At 47.3% G+C, this 19,159-nt stretch overlaps 1 protein-coding gene across 5 annotated transcripts in view; it reads right to left on the reverse strand.

The window, feature by feature from the left end:
- LOC119463630 (probable phospholipid-transporting ATPase IIB) overlaps window positions 1-19,159 on the reverse strand; it is an 85,443-nt gene that overhangs the window by 44,497 nt on the left and 21,787 nt on the right. For all 5 annotated transcript variants that reach the window (XM_037724464.2, XM_037724455.2, XM_037724459.2 and 2 more), the window contains 4 exons: window positions 6,738-6,884; window positions 6,572-6,652; window positions 5,526-5,675; window positions 2,286-2,375 (listed from right to left, as the gene is read on the reverse strand). In XM_037724464.2, the coding sequence (XP_037580392.1) occupies window positions 2,286-2,375; window positions 5,526-5,675; window positions 6,572-6,652; window positions 6,738-6,884 (468 nt within the window). The remainder of the gene's footprint in view (window positions 1-2,285; window positions 2,376-5,525; window positions 5,676-6,571; window positions 6,653-6,737; window positions 6,885-19,159) is intronic.

The following is a 19,159-nucleotide window of genomic DNA, read 5'->3' on the forward strand; positions in this document are numbered from 1 at the left end:
TACGGGCGTGTAAGTGCGAGTAGAAAAGGAAACGTGTTTCATTTTTCCTATATTAATTTACATCTGCCATAGATGGCACCATTCGGTGCCATTGTGCACCACAGAATGAAGGCATCATCTATGCGTGTTTGCCCTCTGCCATAGCGCCTGTTATAAGCACTCCAATTCATTTTTATTTATCTGAAAATTTCCTTCCCGCGATATGGGCACCCTGTGACTACTTGGCTACATACTCCTCCACAGCTTCATGAGGCTGACCATCGATCATGAACCTTTTTTCCCTTGCCAGTCTGGTGAACACAACCTTAGTTTTTTTTTTGCATTTTGTTTCACCTAAATAAACCCCTTTTCCCCGTGCTTGTAGCAATATTAATCCTCAAACCTACTCATAGACTTTGCCAGTGAAGGTCTTCACTCATTTGTTGTAAGTCCTCTCCAGTGTTGCTGCACAGGACAATGTCATCAGCAAACTGCAGGTTGCCGGGATATTCACCGTTGACCCTCCCACCTAAACCTTCCCAATCTAGCACTTTGAATACATCTTCCAAGCATGCAGCAAATAGCACTGGAGAGGTTGTGTGCCTGACACCGTTTTTAATTTGTATTCTTGTTTTTCTTCTGAAGAATTATGGTAGCTGTGGATATTCATGTATACTTCTACCCCTTTACTACGTAATGCCTCCATCACAGCTAGTATTTCTACTAAATCAAACACCTTTTTATAATCTATGAACGCTACATTCATTGTTACTTTGCAGTGTAGTCAAGGTAAGCCAAATTATACCAATGATGCAAAACTATATATTAACTGCATGGTACACAGCAGTGGACATAAAAATACACTAAGACAGGAAATGGAAAACGACACGCAGCATTTATTTGGAACTTTTAAAGAGCTTTGCCGCTTAGGTATGATAAAAAAATGTGCCTAACGAAATCAGAATACTGCTTTCTCTGAATGCCATTAAACCGCGCAAAAAAAGGTATTCAGTAAAGTACTGTACAGTCAACTCTCTAAAGGCTCCTCGCCAAATTTGGCCATTTTAAACAGACAAGCACAGTGCATACTTCACACACTGACGATCGTGTCTGCGAAGTATTACAGCGCTATGTGCCCGCAGAACAGCTGAACTTTCAAACCAAACGCTGCACGTCCTCCTTCTCAAGGAAATGTATGGGAGAAGGTGGGGAAGGAATGTTGCTTGCGGACGCTACTCGAGTCAGAGGGAGAGAGTGTCTATGTTGGGAGTTGAGCTCACTTCCTGGCAGTATGGTAACAGGGCATTCAATTTCTTTTATCTCCTTCAATAATAAATCGGTTTGAAAAATTATTCTGGTAAAACAATCTTTAGAAACCATTTTGGAACTTCCAGTGTATAACTAAGATTGACAATGGGGCCTGGTGAGGAACCCTTTAAAGGAAACACCATTCGGTATTCAACCATACATAACTTTGAGAAACCTTCATATTCTAAAGTAAATTGGCAGATGATATGATGCATTAGGTAGACATAAATTAATAACAGATCATTGCAGATGTCTCCTTGTCTAATGAGAGTAGTAATCGGTGCTGGTATTCTTTAGCTGTCCCATTTAAGAGTAGACCATAATGTACATGGCATCAACACCCGCTCTGTGTTTGACATCAACATTTGTTCTGACTGACCAAATGTACATCATGCAAAGTTATGCATCTGTTGCCCAACAATCGGATGGCCCGTTCCTGGGGCAAACGTCGGCGATGGCGTAACCGAGCGAACGAGCACAACAGTGAAAGATGAAAGAGCCAGAGCGAGCCGCGAACGGCGGATACCAATGAGAGCGGTTCCTTCAGTGACGTGAGCTCGGGAAACTGGTTTCATGCGGACCCGCCCGACCTCTTGTTGCGTACTCTTATCTGGTTTCAGCCGGACCGCTCATTTCGTACTATCATCTGCTCGCGTCAGCTCTCGCTCGTGCTTTTTTTGTTTGCTTGGTTTGGTCTTGTTCGCGCTTGTTTTGATTGTCATGGTTTGTGATTGTTTTGTAATTTGTATGTGTGACACAAACTTTGTAGTACTTTCTGGAAGCCAAGCGGCACCAGCACTCACAGTGGAACCTTCGACGAGTTATGTATAAAAGCTGACGCGCTTGACCCGCAGATCGGATTTTCGATAATTGCCGGCTCTGCTACATGTCTCTCTCAAGTCCTTTGCCTCAATATACCACGAAATGAAAACACGGATATAGCTGCGCTCAAATTTCGCATTAGGGAGTATCGTAATTGTCGGTGAATTTTTATTTACCTTCACAAGGATCATGACCAAGGCCAAACCCACAACAGCAGCCACGCAAACCTTTGTGAGCTGGTTGATTTCCAAGTCAAGAAGGCCAACCTGCGATTTAAAAATGTAGCCCAATATATACAAAATGTTAGTGCGCACTCATTCAAATGACCACTGCCCATCATGTGTAGCACCTATTTGCTTGTCTTCAGCACCCACAGGTTTTTCCTCTAAACACCAATCACCAAATTTCAGCTTTAAATGTAGCCAGTAAAAGGAGAAAGAAGCTGTGAAAAGCATAGTTGCATTTTAATACTCTACCTACTCGTCACTTCAATCTTGGACTACCAAAGATAGTACAGACCACCTTTTTTTCCATGCTGCCACTGCCCACATGCATTTAATCTTATGAGGCGTCAGCATCCACAATATTAGTTGTTTCACAAAAACTGCTGGCCAGATGTCTTAATACCTTCTCTTTCAGTGGCAGCTACGCCCAGAAGACTTCAGATATTTTTCACAAGAATTTGTTTGGATGCTATATGTAACCTGCACAAAACTGTTAATCACTAGACATTTAAATATAAAGATAAGATCAACAAACAAAACCTTAATGCCAAGAATTTCTTTGAAAGGAACCTGCTGCCTCTGAGTTTGAAGTTTTGGCTGAGGTGCCCCGGGAAACAGACCCCTGCACATATTGTGCATTGTGCATCAGTGTTGTTTATACCACTTGAAGCTATCTTGCTATCCAACAGAAAGTACCACTGTGAGAAATCAGAAATAGAACACCTGTGCTTGGATATAAGAGGCTTATGTGGCTCAAGATCAATGGTCAGCATGACATTTTCCACAAGGTGAATAGTTCCAACAGGCACATACTTGGCACATATTCACATACAATATAGACGACTTATAACGTAACCGCTTACAGTGCAGGACTGGATATAATACAGTCTTTTCAGACTCCCACTAATTTTTCCATAGCACTCTATGTATACGCGTATAGCTTAAACTGATTCACACTGTGCCGACACAAGAACAATTTTGGTCTGCCGACTGATGACACGAGCAGTTTACAGGGCGGAAAACACTGTGGCCAACGGTTTAAAGGAAGAAAAACGCTGTCGCCAACAGTCGGCAGACCAAAATCAGTGCCGTGTCGGCCTAGTGTGAATCAGCCTTTAAAGTGCAGTTGCGGGAGACGAAATACAGTGCGGCTGCCTGGAAGTTCGGCAGTCAACCGAGATGGCGAACGCTACCCTCAAGCCGCAGATATACTCCGACGTAACTCACGCACACACGTTGAGCTCCGCTAAGTTACAGTGGCAAACAACCGGCGTCTATACTCCGACACGACGCAACCGGCGTGTCTGGCGCCGTCGGGCACGCTCCAACGTTGCTGGCACGTGAATAGCTCCGTTCATATTTTTCGCACGCTGCGAAAAATAGCCACGCATCTCAGCATTCCTCACATGAAGCGGGCAGAATGACGCAAGGGCGGAAGCATGCGAAATGCGTCCGCTGCCGCGGCTATCTGCGCATTAACAAGCATGGTGCCACCGCAGCTGTCAAAACGCTATAGTGAGGAAGCGCAGCAGCAGCAGCAACAAGCGATTTGGCCTTCGTGCTGCGTCTCGCATCAACGCAAACTAGCACACGAAAACACAGCGCACGGCGTACTGTGCCTCCAGCGCAGATGGCTTTTAAAATATAGCGGCCCTGGCGGCCCCGCGTGCCTGCTCAGCCCGACCGAAGTAGAATGCGCCAACACCCCTCCCTACCCTCCCCCCCCCCCCCCTCAGAGCCTTGTGCGTGACGGAAGACAGCGCGCTTCCTTCACGCTTTCCTCCCTTGCATGCGCGAGATTGAGCCGCGAACACCTGCTCACCCTCACATGCTGTCACTCGCACCTACAGCATACGGCACGTGGCGACGATTTTATCGCCCTTCGACTTTATACGGAACCTCACGGTGATGGCAGAAATGCGCCTGGAGTGTCCATATAATTGCTATCACAATAAAATCGTTTTGGTTATAGTGCGGTACCGCTTATAGTGCGAATATTCGCGACTCATGTTATAAGCGGTCTACTCTGTGCCAGGTTTGCATCTACATGTCGCAAGTGATCACTTCTTGAAAACAATTTCAATGTACTCTCTCGTAATTGCTACTGATGTACAGAGGGGGCCAATATGAAAGGGCACACTCAATTTTTATTCAGGACAGTAACGTGTCATGCCCTCGTCCCTGCAGTGAAAGGAAGAAAGTTAAAAATTGAAATGTGGGTTTTAACGTCCAATTCTGCATAGTGCGTTATGAGGGATACCGTGGTGAAGGGCTCCCAATTAATTTTGACCACCTGGGGTTCTTTACCACGAGCCCAAAGCGTGGTAAATGAGTGTATTCGCATTCCACTCCCATTGGCATGCGGCCACCCCTGCCGGGAATCAAACCCGCAACCTTGCATTCAGTAAATGAAGAAACTCCAAAAGGGTACAGATTTTGGAGTGAGTTGGCATAGCATAGTGTAAGCATAAGAGCTAAATGATGCAGATGGTGCAGAAACACAGGTATTCATGGAAGCGCTTCTAACAACTGCCACTGAAGACTGGACTCTAATAAATGCGCGCCTATTCAAATTCCATGTGGTACCTATCTTTCAACAGCATTCAAAAATTGTTTATTTTTGTGACAACACATGCAGCGCCAGCACACTTAAATTCTGATACTATCACTTTTGCTTCTATTATCTCATGCATGCATAAAAGGTGTGCCTATTCTTTTAGTCCCATTCACTTCCCCTCGCTAAGCCACTAATGCACCCTCAAAAAAAATACTGGTGGAAAATGTAAATTGAAAGCATAGTTCCAGTATACTGCACCACTGAAACAGGCATTAAATGCGCACTCCGCACTTCCGCCAAAACAGCTGCAAACACAGTATGTTTTGAGTTTCAACATATAACAACCGAACATATTTTCCTTATATGCTTATTAGAAAGCCTGCCTAGGCCCTGTCATTTTTGTGCTAGTACAGAATATCAGATTTATAGGGCCACCCTTGTACAATGTGCCTCAGATTAATAGCATTGCAATCAAACACACACATACTAATAGACTAATTAAAAGAAATTCAAAAATGCTGCCACACAGGAAAGACAGAAAAAATGACTGATATGATATGCCATTAACAAGAAAATTACCACAATATGCCAGATAAATGTACAAACCAGACAAAGGCTTTTTGCAAAGGTCTAACCTTGCTTCTTGCTTCAGAGTTGTTCATGACACTTCTCGTTTCCCGACCAGTGTAAATTACAATGCCAATGGCAGTCCCAGATGCAACAACTGTGTTGGCCCATAGTGTGTTTTCAATGTTCAGGGGATCTTCAGCACCATCACCATCATGCTAAACAAAACAAGAAGAAAAGGTACTTTTTAAATATAGCTAATGATATACTCAAAAGCGAGAGGCACTACAAAGTGACCAATGAAAGTAGAAAAACAAGTCGCAGTTTCGCCCGAAAGGCGAAGCATCGATTGCGATAGCAAATTAGTAGACAGCTATGCAAAGTAAGGATAAGTGGTTTTTCGGCAGTCTAAACTTCTAAACATTTGCTTACTAACTAAATTAACAAGCATAGTGTCACGCGCGCACAAGCAAACATGAACACATATCACTCGATGACCGCACACACTCGCTGTCAAATCGCTGGAGTGAAAAAGTGCAGCTGCAGCAGCAGCAGCAGCAGCGAGCGAATTGATCTTCGTGCTGCCTCTCACATTAACGCGAACTAAGTGGTGAGAACACAGTGCACATGAAGCTATCCGCACCCAGTGCACTCTGCTCCCATCACAGATCGCTTTCAAGATATGGCCTGCGCCACGCAAGTAGAACCCCCCTTCCCCCCCTCCCTCACCCGGAGCCTTGCATGCGATGGAGGAAGACAGCACGCTACTTCCCCACTTTCCTGATTGAACCACCATCGCTGACTCACCCCCGCACACTTTCACTCACACATACAGCATACGGCGTCTGGCAACGCTGTTATCGCACTTGGACTTTACAGGGAACATCACAGCGACGCAAACAGCAGAAATGTGCCTGGAGTGTCCATACAACTGCTATCGCAATAAAAAAGAACAACATAAGTATTACTATAAACCATAAGTGCCTGGCTATGAAGTCAGGCACTGGCAATAAAAAGCTGAATTATGTAGTTGTGCTATGCTATCTCAAAAACTTTCTCAAAAACTTTCGTTCCTTTTATAATTTTTTTTTAAATAAAAGCAGTGGTTACATACCCGTGTAAATTTCCCTATGAATGAATGAATATCCTTCTTGGGTTCTTCAGCATAAACACACGCCTCAATCTCCAGCAATTCCTGTAAAATTTACAACGATGAAATATTATACCATCGTCAGACAACACGACACACATGCAAAAGGGGTATACAATCAGTTATCTACCTCCATGCTCGGCAGGCGCTGTGTTGTGTCAACAGCAACTCTCAGCTTCCAATCGGTTTCTCCATCAAGTTGGTCCGTTCGGATGAAACAGGAGCCACTTTTTTCTGTTGTTCGTAACAACACCATGTCTGCAGGCACTCTTTGGTTCTGTTAAATGGCAACAAATCAAATCAGCACCCTGAAATACCAGAAGCGAAGACATGGCTCCAAAAAGAACTTAGTTCGCTTAATCTCTGCCACTCGCCGACTGCATGAAAGAAGGTAACATAGCACAACTAGCACTTTTGAAATCAAAGCTGCACCATGTGCACAACTAAAGCAAAAGGCAGCAATGACCCTGAACCCCCATTTATAAGTCAACATTAGCTTTAAGAAGCACAGTTCCTGTTCTTCAGTTTTCATTCTTGAAAAATTCTTCAATCACATATCAGCTTCTTCACTGCTTATGTGCACAAAGTTCTTAATTCCGATTTGCAATATATTATGAATTAATCCATATTGTAGTTAAGTGCATGTATGTCATGAAGGGACACTTTAGATGCTAGCATTGCCATGATGGGCTCTCCTTGCCTCGGACCGATTCCTCACATTAGGATCTTTGTCTCATTTCTTACATTTTGTGGTAAAACAAAAAAGTTGTGCCCACCATATTTTTCCTTCCCCACAATAGCTGGTCAACTGTGTTTGCTTACTCTCTGAACAAATAAACAGTGTTTCCAAAGAAGAACAAAGTACAGTAAACCCTCGTTATAACAAACAGGATGGTGAAAAAAATCAATATAAGTGGTAATTCGATAAAAGCAACTACTCCATAAGAGCTAAAAAAGTAGAGCTCAAATAGCACAACTTCGCTGTAGTCCAATACGGGTGTCACACAGCGCACTTTCGATTCGAGCCAGAGTGGGATCAAATTGCTCGGTCGCGACTGCCTCCCTTGCGAAAGTTACGCAAAGGAGGGAATGTCTTGGTTTGGGCGACTTTGGGCGTGCCGAGCACGTAGCCAGCAATGCAGAACAACATTTGTCTGTTCCGTTGCGAACTAGTTCCACCACAGCGCTGTCTGATAATGCACAGGCATAGCTTAGGAGGAAAAGGGCATGCCGATGAAAAGGGTCACTCGCCCGCTTGGCGCGATTAAGTCCCCTGAATAAAACTAAAGGCAGCAACATTCTTTTATCTTGGTGCCTGAGCCAGCAAACAAGGGCAGGTTAGGAGGTCAGGGGCTTATTCACGTTTCCCTATTGGTGAGCGGAGTGGCATGGTTACGCTCGTGCCGTTTCCGCAAAAACAAGTGCATGAGCGTCTGCGCGCTGCCGGCCGCCATGTCAGTTGCACTTGATCATGATCCACAACCCCAGGGTCGCGGTGATCGTGGATCCAGCAATTGTGACAATTGCCGTGCTGCGCAATGCGATCGCCACAATCAAAATGAACAAATTGAGAGGGTGAGCACTAAGGGAAGGCGTGTGCGATGAGAAGGAGAGGCCAACAGAAGAGGAATGTCGCTACCTTTAGTTTATTTAGCTGGTGACAGAGAGGGTTGCTTGCTCGCCTGGCACAGAATGCTTCGCTGGGTGCGAAGTATTGTTTCATGGACAGCTTGGATTCCTGTCAGATAAGCCTGTGCCAGCATCCAAAAGAAACTTCCTTTGTTTAACAGAAAGACCTAGATCTGGGTTTGACAGATGTTTTTGTGCGAAAAGAGCCACGCATGCTACTCACTGCCAGCTAGCTGAGGCAGCTGAGCTGAGTTTGCACAGCTTACTTTAATAAAGCTAGCAACATCGGTCTCTTAAAAAAACTACAAAGATTAGTGCCAAATGGCAGCAACATAGTTCTTGCGCAGTTCTTGGCAATGACAAATGTATGAGGCACCATTCAACTGCAGTGATAAATTTTACACTATTAAGTCTTGCTGGCACACTCAGACATAACAACTAACGTGGCACAGTCAGTATTATACAGTGTAGACCGCTTATAACGTAAGTCACTGGAGTCGCGAATATCCGCACTATAAGCGGTACCGCACTATAACCAAAGCAACAATTTTCAAGGCCCACACATATGCAAAACATGTGCACCGAGCCACTACGCATATGCGACAGTCGAGGAATGCGGCTAGAACGTTTGCATTCAAATTACAGTTGAATCTCGTTAATTCGAACCAAATCACGCGGCGGCGCCTCCGACCGGCATTGCTCCGGCACCGCCATAGAGTAAAAGCGTAGGAGAGAACACTCAATGTCACGCGCGAACAAAACAACAACAAAAAAAAAAGAAACGAAAGAAAGAAAAACGCGGCGGAAATTTCACCCTCCCTCAAATAGCAAGGTCGCCGATTCTGCATTGCGCCGGAACATGCGTGTAAGTGCTGACGTCTCAGCCACGCTACCGTAGCCGCGCGTAGAAAATGGCAGGGAACCCTTCTTTCTCTTTTATGCTTCCTGTACTTTCTAGTCACATGTTGACCTTGCACCCTGTGGCTACGGCGCAGAGGGAAGCAGCAGCGCTGTCCCAGGCCGGCCATCGAAACTGCCTAACGCCGGCAAACACCCGCTTCCCGATAACGGCAGAAAACGAAACTTCAGGGAGCTGGCGCCGGGCCGGCTGGCGCCGGGCCGGCTGGAGCGGCGGCGCCTACACGGCGGCGGGGGGCGCACGGTGAGTGTCGAAAGTGATGGAGCTACGAGGGAGGGCGAGGGGAGCCACCGAAGCGGCGGAGCTGCCGAGGCGAAATCTGCTTCCCTGTTGCCCTCCTCCCTCACATTCCACGGTCTCCGCCTGCGCCCTTCGCCGTGCCGTGCCGGTGCCGCCCGCTCCCTGAAGTTTCGTTTACTGCCGTTATCGTGAAGCGAGTGTTGGCCGGCGTTAGCAGTTTCATTGCCCTCGCTCGCTATGCGCGCCATGATATTTCACGACTCGCACTCAAGATTCTGGTTTCAGCCTCACTGGCTGTTCATTCGCACCACGTGCCCTTCTCCTCCACTTCGTCTCTCTTTCTTCCTCGAGCACTCCTTGGGGCGCCCGTTTAAGGGGAGCGTTCGCCGTCTCCGCTGACTTCGGTACTCCCAGGCAGCTGCACTGTAACCGGTATTTCGTTTCCCGCAACAGCACTATAAGCGATACGTGTATACATGGAGTGCTATGGGAAAATTAACAGGAGTCTGAAAAGACCGCACTATATCCGGTCCTGCACTATAAGCGGTTACGTTATAAGTGGTCTATACTGTATATATATGTATATATATATATATATATATATATATATATATATATATATATATATATATATATATACAGTCGAATCTCGTTAATTCCAACAAGCTTAATTCGAACTTCCAGTTTATTTGAACTGACGCTGTGGTCCCATCAAAGTTATGCGTATTCCAATTGGAAAAAACGCCTGGTAATTCGAACATGCAAGCATTTACGACGCTTAATTCGAACATACCGCCCTGACAATGCTGTCAGCAGCGTGTCAAATCACCTGGTAGTGCCTCCGACCCCACCATAGAGCAAAAGCTTAGGAAAGACCCCCAACGCCACATGCGAAGAAAAAAAGAAAGGAACAAAGAAAGAAAAAAGAAAGAGGGAAAAAAAATGCGGTGGAAATTTCACCTTCTCTCAAACGGCAAGGTAGCCATTTCTGCGTCACGCCGGAACATGTGGTACGTGCCTACGTCTCAACCACACAGAGAAATTTGCAGTGAACCCTTCACCTTTCTGCTTCCTCTATTTTCTGGTCCAAGTTCACCTTGAACACAGCGACTGCGGCACAGAGGGAAGCAGCACCAGAGGCCCAGTCCGGCCAACGATACTGCTCCCGCCGGCCAACGCTCGCTTCCCAATAACGGCAGAAAACGAAACTTCGAGAAGAGGGCTAAGCTGGCGCCGGGCCGGCAGTGGGCGCGCACGGAGACAGTCATAGGTGAGGGAGGGCGAGGGGAGCCATTGAAGCCACTGCCACCTTAGCCTGCTTCCTGAAGTTTCGTTTTCTGCCATTATCGGGAAGCGAGTGTTGGCCAGCGTGGGCAGTTTCGTGGTCCTCGCTCGCTGTGTGCTTGCGTGCCGCGACATTTCACGACTCGCAACGTTCGTGCATCATCTTATGATGCACAAATACTTCAAGAATAAGTCCTTCTTTTAATCCGATCTTCCTTTAATTCGAACAAATTTTCGGGCCCCTTCGAGTTCGAATTATCGAGATTCGACTGTATATACAGGGTGTCCTAGCTATCACGCAGCACGATTTAAAAAAAAGAGGAACGGCGTTACGCGAAGCAAACCTAGTGCATATTGTTTCCAGTGCAGTGGAGTAGCCACCAGCCATTTTTTCGTTGCTAAGATTTAATTAGTTAATTGTAATTAATTATCTAACTTGAGAAGTACTGCCCTAATTATCAAAGTGTCACTGAGGAAATTGTAGAGCGACGTGAAAAACTACCGATACAGCTCTCCGTTGCTCCGTATGTGCCACATAAATGTGTTTTTCCGAACGTGAAAGGAGCCCGCCAATACACGCAGAATTTCCGCGCGACTCGTCCTTCGAGGCAAAGTACTCGAGGCACTTTGTCTCGAGTGACGAGTCTAAATATATATAGTTCTAGTTGTAAAGCATAAATACCCTAGAAAGTGGATGGGAAAACGGCTCCGCAGTAGCTCAATGGTAAGAGCATCGCACGCATAATGCCAAAAAGTTCAAGCTCTTTCTTGGATAAAAGAATAGACAGCGTGCCAACACAATCATCACCTCCTCGAGCTATCTCTGCTGCTTCAACAATTTCCCTCGTCATCTTGTTTGCTTTAAGTTTGCTTTAAGAGAGGGTAGCATGGTTCCTTCGCATCACTTCGCGTCACAATATAGGGGCTATACAAGAGCCTATGCAAAACACCCTGCTTTTGCAGGTAAATGTTATTGTCAAATTCAACGAAGGTGGACCTAAAATAAAATGATAAAAGCTCTAAAAACCTTTGCCCACTAACACCTCAAGTGTTAGAAAAAAGGACAGTGCTGTGCTCCTCTATTGCCGCCTCTGCGCTGGAGAGCAAACCTTCATGAGGCAAAGAATAGTACAAATGTTTTATGTCGACCGAGAATGCAGTTAAACTCTCACTGTCATCAATTACAGCTGAAGAATCTTTGGTTTGGAACGGATCCACCACCTCGAGGAGTCTCAGGTTAGTTTGCAGGAATTCCGCGACGCACTTCTGCCACGTCCCCGATTCGGAGACAATGACACGAAAAGGAATTGACACTGAATTTGACAATAACATTTACCTGCAAAAGCAGGGTGTTTTGCATAAGCTCTTGCATAGCCCCCTGTTAAGTGATTTGTTTTTAGCTCGTTGTGACAAAGATATTTCTGCGCAGCTGGGGGACTTGGGCGTTGTAAAGGTTTTTAGATATGTAGATGATTTTTTGGTTTTTGTAGATAGATCACGTGTTGATCCAGCGGCCAGCTCTCATGTAGACTGCTGTTTAGATTGTTCAAACCCTGCTGGTGATAGCATTCTTGCTGCGTTCAATGGGTATTATAGGCCACTTACGTTCAGCACTGAATTTCCTGCGCAGGGCAATATCAGGTTTTTAGATTTGCGTTTGCATTTCAAAGCTTTACACGTGCGTTGGGTGTATGAGCCCAGAGCAAACAAGCTGCCCTTAAGGTACGGTTTTGCCCACTCAAAACTCATAAAAAGAAGTATTGTACATTCTTTCTTGTCATGAGCTCTTTCCAAGTCTTGTACCCACATGCTGGATGAAGGACTTAGCAGGTGGCTCGTTTGGAAGGAGCGAACTATCTGAGACACATCATTATCTCGGTTGCTGAAGCCTGCATCGTCGAAGGAAAGCAACTTCACGCCCGAGTGAAGAGCAGAAAGCGGATGACGAAAGAAGGAAGAAAGAACTAAGGGACAAACAAAAGGTGGCTGTAATTCCCTACTTTCATAAGGTTTCCCACAACCTAAAAAAGGTAGGGCAGCGGTCAACGGTGTAAACATTGGTAGGGCAACGGTGTAAACATTGGTAGGGCAACGGTGTAAACATTGTTTTTACAGCACCTAACAAACTTTTGAGTTTGAGTGGGCTGAGCTGTCCTACGAGGAAGCGGAAGCCAGCTTGCGCTACTGCACATAAGGAACCTTTTGTCACATGCACTCGGAACGTAGTGTATATATATAGAAACTTTATTTGGCTGGAAAATATTTTATGTATAGCGGTGGTCGGAGCCCCTCAGTCCAGGGCCCCACTGGCCTCTGCCGCCTGCCTGACCTGGCTAATTAAGGACTTTTGTCCTGCCAAGTCGGAACGAGCGAGCTGTGCCTCCCACTGCTCCATTGAGATATTAATAGTTGGCCTATGAGGGTGCTTAGTACACTCCCAGGTTACATGTATTAGTGTAGGTATGCCACCGCACCAAGGGCATAGCGGGTGGGATACATGGCGTTTAGCAGTTTTAGATGGGGGAATACCCCGGTCTGTATTTTGCGCCAATCGGCGGCCTCTTCCCCGCTATGTTGTGGGTGAGGCGGCGGGTATTTTCTGCGGACTCCGCGCTGATAAGCAAGGATGTCGTTGACATTTAAATTGATGGGATTTTGTGAGGGATAGTGTGAGGGGTTGGGGTTCGAAGAGGATGCCATCGCTCACTTAGTAGATGCTCGAGCTAAGGCGTTGGCCTGTTCGTTCCCCTGTACTGGGCCCAGCATGTCCCGGGCACCAGAGTAGGTGATGGTGGTGGTTGAACGATTTGGGGATTATCGAGAGGCTAGCCGCAATCACGTGCCCCTTAAGAAACATTTAACATGTCTCCCGGGAGTCAGTGACCACGACCGAGTCCCTTTCCGAACGCTCCGCATGAGCGAGCGCGATCGCCACTGCTAACATTTCGGCTGAAGTGGGGGAGCCCGCCGTGGTCAAGGCGGTAATTTGCTGCTGGCTGATCGCGTTCACGACTGCCAGGGCGTACCTCCTTTGGTAGCGCTGCCCGGTAGCCTCTGCATACGCACCTGCGTCCGTGTAGTACGTATTGTACATAGCGTTGTTGTAGTACATCGATTGAATATGTTGTGCGCGTGCTTTGCGCCTTTCCTTGTTGTACTCGGGATGCATATTCTTGGGAATTGGAGCTACTATAATTTTGGATCTCACCGAAGGAGAGAGAGGTACGGCCTGTTCGGCGAGATAAATCGTGTATGCTGGGATAGTCGTGCCAATATTGCCCTACCAGTTTTTGTGAAGCTGAGGCGCTCCCTCTGTCGCATCAGAGTGGCCTGCCTCAGTTCGTCGAAAGTATTGTGTACTCCCAAAGCTAGCATGCACTTCGTGGAGGTAGATTTAGGCAGGCCCAGAGCCACCTTGAAAGCTGTTCGAATTATCGTGTTGGCCTGCCTCTCCTCTTCCCTGTTCAGGATTTGGTAGGGCAAGCCATATGTGATTCGACTAATCACTAAGGCCTATACGAGCCTTAGGGTATCGATTTCTCGGATTCCCACCTTTCTATACGTCACTCGACGTATCATTTGGGCTATGTTGTGGGTTGCGGATTTGATGGTTTTGAGCGTCTGTGCTGCTCTCCCTTCGTTCTGAAGCCACAAACCCAGGACTCGCATCGTAGGTACCTCTCGGACCATTTGGCCCTCAACCACAATGTTAATCGACCCTCTGGATTTGTAGCCTTTCGCGTGTATCCGGATGACCTCGGATTTTTCTGGTGCGCACTTCAGCCCGCTCGTTCGGGAAAATTTCTCCACCGCTAATACCGCGGTTTGGAGCGTGTATTCTTTATCCCCTGGGGAACCTCTGGTTGCCCACAGCGTGATATCGTCTGCGTAAAGCGTGTAACCTAGGTCGGGTATCCGATCGAGATCGCGCGCGAGGCGACACATCGCCATGTTGAAGACCAGAGAAGATATCGCTCCTTGAGGGGTTCCTTTGCTCGGCATTTTAAATATCTTCGATGTGATTTGGCCAATACTGATGCTGGCCTCGCGGTTGGAAAGAAACGCCCTTATGTAATTGTAGGTGCGCTGACCACAACCCGAGAGTTCGAGTTCCTCGAGTATTGCGCCGTGAGAGACATTGTCGAAGGCTCCTTTGAGGTCTAGTGCTAGGACTAGTCTCTCGTCACCGTACGGCATATTGGTTAGAATTTAGTCCCTAAGTAGGAGGAACGCGTCTTGACACGATAAACATGTGCGAAATCCTATCATAGAGTCTGGGAACCAGCTCCGCTCTTCCAGGTATCGCTGTAGTCTGCTGTGGATCACCCTCTCATACAGCTTACCGAGGCAGGATGTGAGCGATACCAGCCGGAGTGTATCGATCGAGGGATTCTTTTTTGGTTTGGGGATCATGATTATTTTAGCCAATTTCCATTCTTGGGGCAAATCTCCCTTGGCCCAGTACTCGCTATTGAAAGCCTTTGTTATTTTCGCTAGGGCCACCGAATCCATGTTTCGAATCATTGAATTTGTGATCGTGTCTGGGCCCGGTGCCGAGTTTTTAACTGCGGCTTGTGCCGCATCGTACCCCTCCGCGTACGTTATTTCTTCGTCTAATTTAGGGTTGGCCTCTCCCGCGTATGGTCTCACCGTGTAGGGCGATCCCGCCGCGGGTGAGGGTCCTATGTATTTGTTCTGAAGGACGTCGACTAGTTCTTGGTCTGTACCCTCAAAGTTGTCTGCTATAATTTGGAGCTTCTTGTTATTCTTAGTACGGTTGCTCATTGGGTCTAGCATACTCAGGAGTATTCGCCACATACTGGTCGTTCCCAGTATCCCTGATAGGTTTCCGCAGAACGCCGCCCACTCGTTTTTAGCTAGCTCGTTGGCATGGCCTTGGGCTTGCTCTGCCAACAGAGCGATGCGTTGTCTTAGGTGTTTGTTTAGGTGCTGTCTTTTCCACCTCTTGACGAGTTTCCGCCTCTCTTCCCATAGGCTGACTAGGTGAGAGTCTATCACCGGTGCCTCCGCTGTGCGCTCTATGGCTTTGGTGGTGTCCCCATGCACTTGTTGAAGGGATTCAGGCCATTCCCGCATGTTGGTCGGGGCGGTATCTGAATCCTCCAGTGCCCTCTGGAGTTTTCTATAACGAGGCCAATCGGTTAACTTGGTGGTTCCTATTGTTCTCCGTATGTTTGGTGTGGAGAGCGCTATTCTGATTATGTCACAATCGCTTCCCAGGTTTTCGTTGAGGGAAACTCATTGTACATCTCTGACATTAGTTGTATATGCACAGTCGGGCGCCGTGTGTCTCTGCTGACGCTGTTACCCGTGCGCGTCGGTTTGCCAATTTGATTGATTGCCCGTAAGCACAAGGCTGTGGCGGTACGCTCGAGTAGGAACCCTTTGGGCGATGTTTTCGCGTATCCCCATAGTATATGGGGTGCGTTAAAGTCCCCCACTATCACCGCCTTATCCCTGGTGCCCATTAAATCTTTTGTTACCGAGAGAATTTGTGGTAGATCGTCCCCTTTGCTTTTGGGAGGACTGTACAAGTTTGTGATTATTGTGTGTGCCTTACTTTGTTTCTTTGGCATCACACTGATAACTATGGAATGAGTATCTCCCTCAATTTGTGGAAGTGTTTATTGAGCGTTTATAGACTTGCTCACCAGCGTGGCGACCTTCGAATTTTGGGGATCGCTCAGGGTGTAGTATCCTTGCATTTTGGCCGGCTTGGCTCCGACCTCCTGCAGACATATCACGTCCGGAGCGATTTCGAAGTTTTTGATAAACTGTCGATCGCTGCCGCTTTCCTGGAGAAGGAGCGGCAGTTCCAGTGCCAGATCTCCAGTTGTTCTGAATTTGTTATTTGTTGTGGTTTCTTAGTTTGATTAGCCATGTTGCCCACTCTTGTTTTATGCCCGTGACGTTTCCGTGTCCGAGCCATCGGATTCTGTTATGCAGTGGCTTATTTTAGCTTTTGCCGAACCCGCTCCAATCGCAATTGGGCATTTTTTGGTTGGAACAGCCTTCGTGACTGCCTTAAGTTGTTCTGCCACAAATACCTTATGTTTTACAAAATCGTTCGTGAATAGCTGCTGAAATTCCATTAGTTTTTGATTGACTAACGTCATTTCGTGCATGAATATTTTTAGATTTTCCATTATCATTGTTTGGATTTGCACTGTTGTTGTCTGTACATTATTTGAGATTGAGGTTGTCGGAGACGGTGCGGAGTCCGTTTCGACTATTTCTTTAGTCTGACGCGGCGTTTCCAGCTGTTGTATTTTGTTATTTAGTCGCGCCTCTAACTCTGACATCTGCTTCTCTAAGTTGCGCGTTTTGCTTTTCCATTTTCTGAATGTGTTTATCATTTTCGCCAGTGTTTTGTTTTGGAGCAGTGGGAGAAACAACCCTCGCCCAGCTCACCTGCTGTTTTTTAGGCAGTGGTGAATTCGACCGCTGCGAAGCCCTGGAGCTGGAGGGGTCCCTCGAAGAGATATTACTCTTCGCTGTGCTTCCTTGTGGCGATCTGGATCTAGATCGGCGTCGATAGAAGTCCTCCTCCTCCGTCGACTCGAACCAGCGCCCCGGTGCCTTTTTGGTCCTCTGTTCTGACCGCTCCCGCGATCGAGACTGGCGAGTCGTCTTCCCGCGCTTGGCGGCAACCAGTTTGTTCGGGCACCGACGGGTCTCGTGCCCCGCCGCCCTGCACACAGCGCACTTCACATCACATTCATGTCCTTGTGGGGGTGGATTTTCGAGTCCGCAGCCCCGGCATATGTTTTTCGGGTTCAGACACACGTCCGAGCGGTGTCCCTCTTGCATGCACTCCAGGCACATTTGGACTGTCGGCCTGTACTCCGTACACCGCATTTCTACTCCCATGTAGTACACGCATTTGGCGCGCGTGCTGCCCAAGAAGGTGAGGAGAGCAGCGTTTGAACTTCCAAGCGTTTGAACTTCCAAGCATTCGGGCCCTTTCAATGGTCACTCCTTGGGTCCCGACTCGAAAGGTGTTGCTGGAGATCTGCTGATTCGGTGTGTGCTGGGAATCTGTGCACCACCCCTTTGTAGCTATCATCTGGATCCGCTACGTACACGTTGAAGGGCTGTTGTTTGCCTCGCAGCTCCATGCATGTTATTCGACGAATGACGTCCGCCACCTCCAGTGAAGGTGTGGAGACGATGATGATATTCATCCCTTCTCGGATTTGCAGTATGAAGTCCTCTCCGGTAATTTTTTGTTGGTTCGGTCTGCTTCCTGGGATTATCGTCCCAGAAGAGCGAATAATCGCTTGTAGTATTTCTGTTTCAGGTATTCCTTGAGCATTAGTCCTTTGTGGGGTTTCAGTATTATTTTGATGTCATTCTTCGGTAATGGTGGTAGAGGCTTCCCCCTCGCCGGGCGCATGTTGCGACGACAAATGCCCGTCTCGCTGTTTTGCCCGTCTCCTTTTGCACCACCAGCTGATGGCCCTCCGTTTATGTTATGCTTGTTGGAAGCCTTTTCCTTGTCATTGTGCTTGGCAGCCTCTCGCTGTCGCCGCGATAGAACTAAATGCCAGCCGTCCGTCGCCTGGTTGTGGGCAGCGATCCCCTGGCTTTTGCTAGTCCCCACTTCAGAAATTTGTCTTGTGTCCCTGTTTTCGTCCGCGTTGTTATTCGGATGCGAGGGGGGGGGGGGGGGGTATTTGGAGATCCATATCTTCTGATGAAGCCATCTCTTACGCTCGGTAGGGGCGATCCGGGTATTACCAAGTGGGGAGGCGGTCGCTCACGCGCTAAGCCTATCGAGGCCTAACAGGGCTTGCGCCGCTTCGAATTTTCAAAGTCGCGTGGGATGACAAAATATTCACTCACGGACTTGAACTTGGTCTTGAAATGCAGCTTTGGTCGAGTGGAATCCGATCGGATACTCGAGGCAGGTGCACTTGACGAGTTTTCGGCTAAAACGTTGATAGTCGGCGGAGCCCATATGAATGAGCACGTTCTGCCGGAACTTCGTCTTCTTCTCCGGAATTTCGTCTTCTTCTCCAAGATTCCACTTTCGTGTGGGAAGTACTACGTGGGCCAGATGGGCACATGTTTAAACGTGCGTCTGGCGGAGCATAATAACAAAGTAGAGAGCACCGCTTAAAACAAACTGTTGTTGTGTATCGCCACAGGAATAAGATGACGAGGGAAATTGTCGAAGCAGCAGAGATAGCTAGAGGAGGTGATCATTGGGTCAGCACACCGTCTATTCTTTTATCCAAGAAAGAGCTTGAACTTTTTGGCATAGTAGCCACATGACTGTTTTTCCTTTTCTTCTTTCCTTCAGTGCGTATTTTGCAGTGCCTTTCCCAGTGAGTATATACAGTGTACACCGCTTATAACGTAAGTCGCCGGAGTCTCGAATATCTGCACTATAAGCGGTACCGCACTATAACCAAAGCAACGATTTTCAAGCCCTGCACGTACGCCAAACATGTAGA

This window comes from Dermacentor silvarum, chromosome 1 (assembly GCF_013339745.2).
Source record: "Dermacentor silvarum isolate Dsil-2018 chromosome 1, BIME_Dsil_1.4, whole genome shotgun sequence".
Classification (NCBI taxonomy): Eukaryota; Metazoa; Arthropoda; class Arachnida; order Ixodida; family Ixodidae; genus Dermacentor; species Dermacentor silvarum.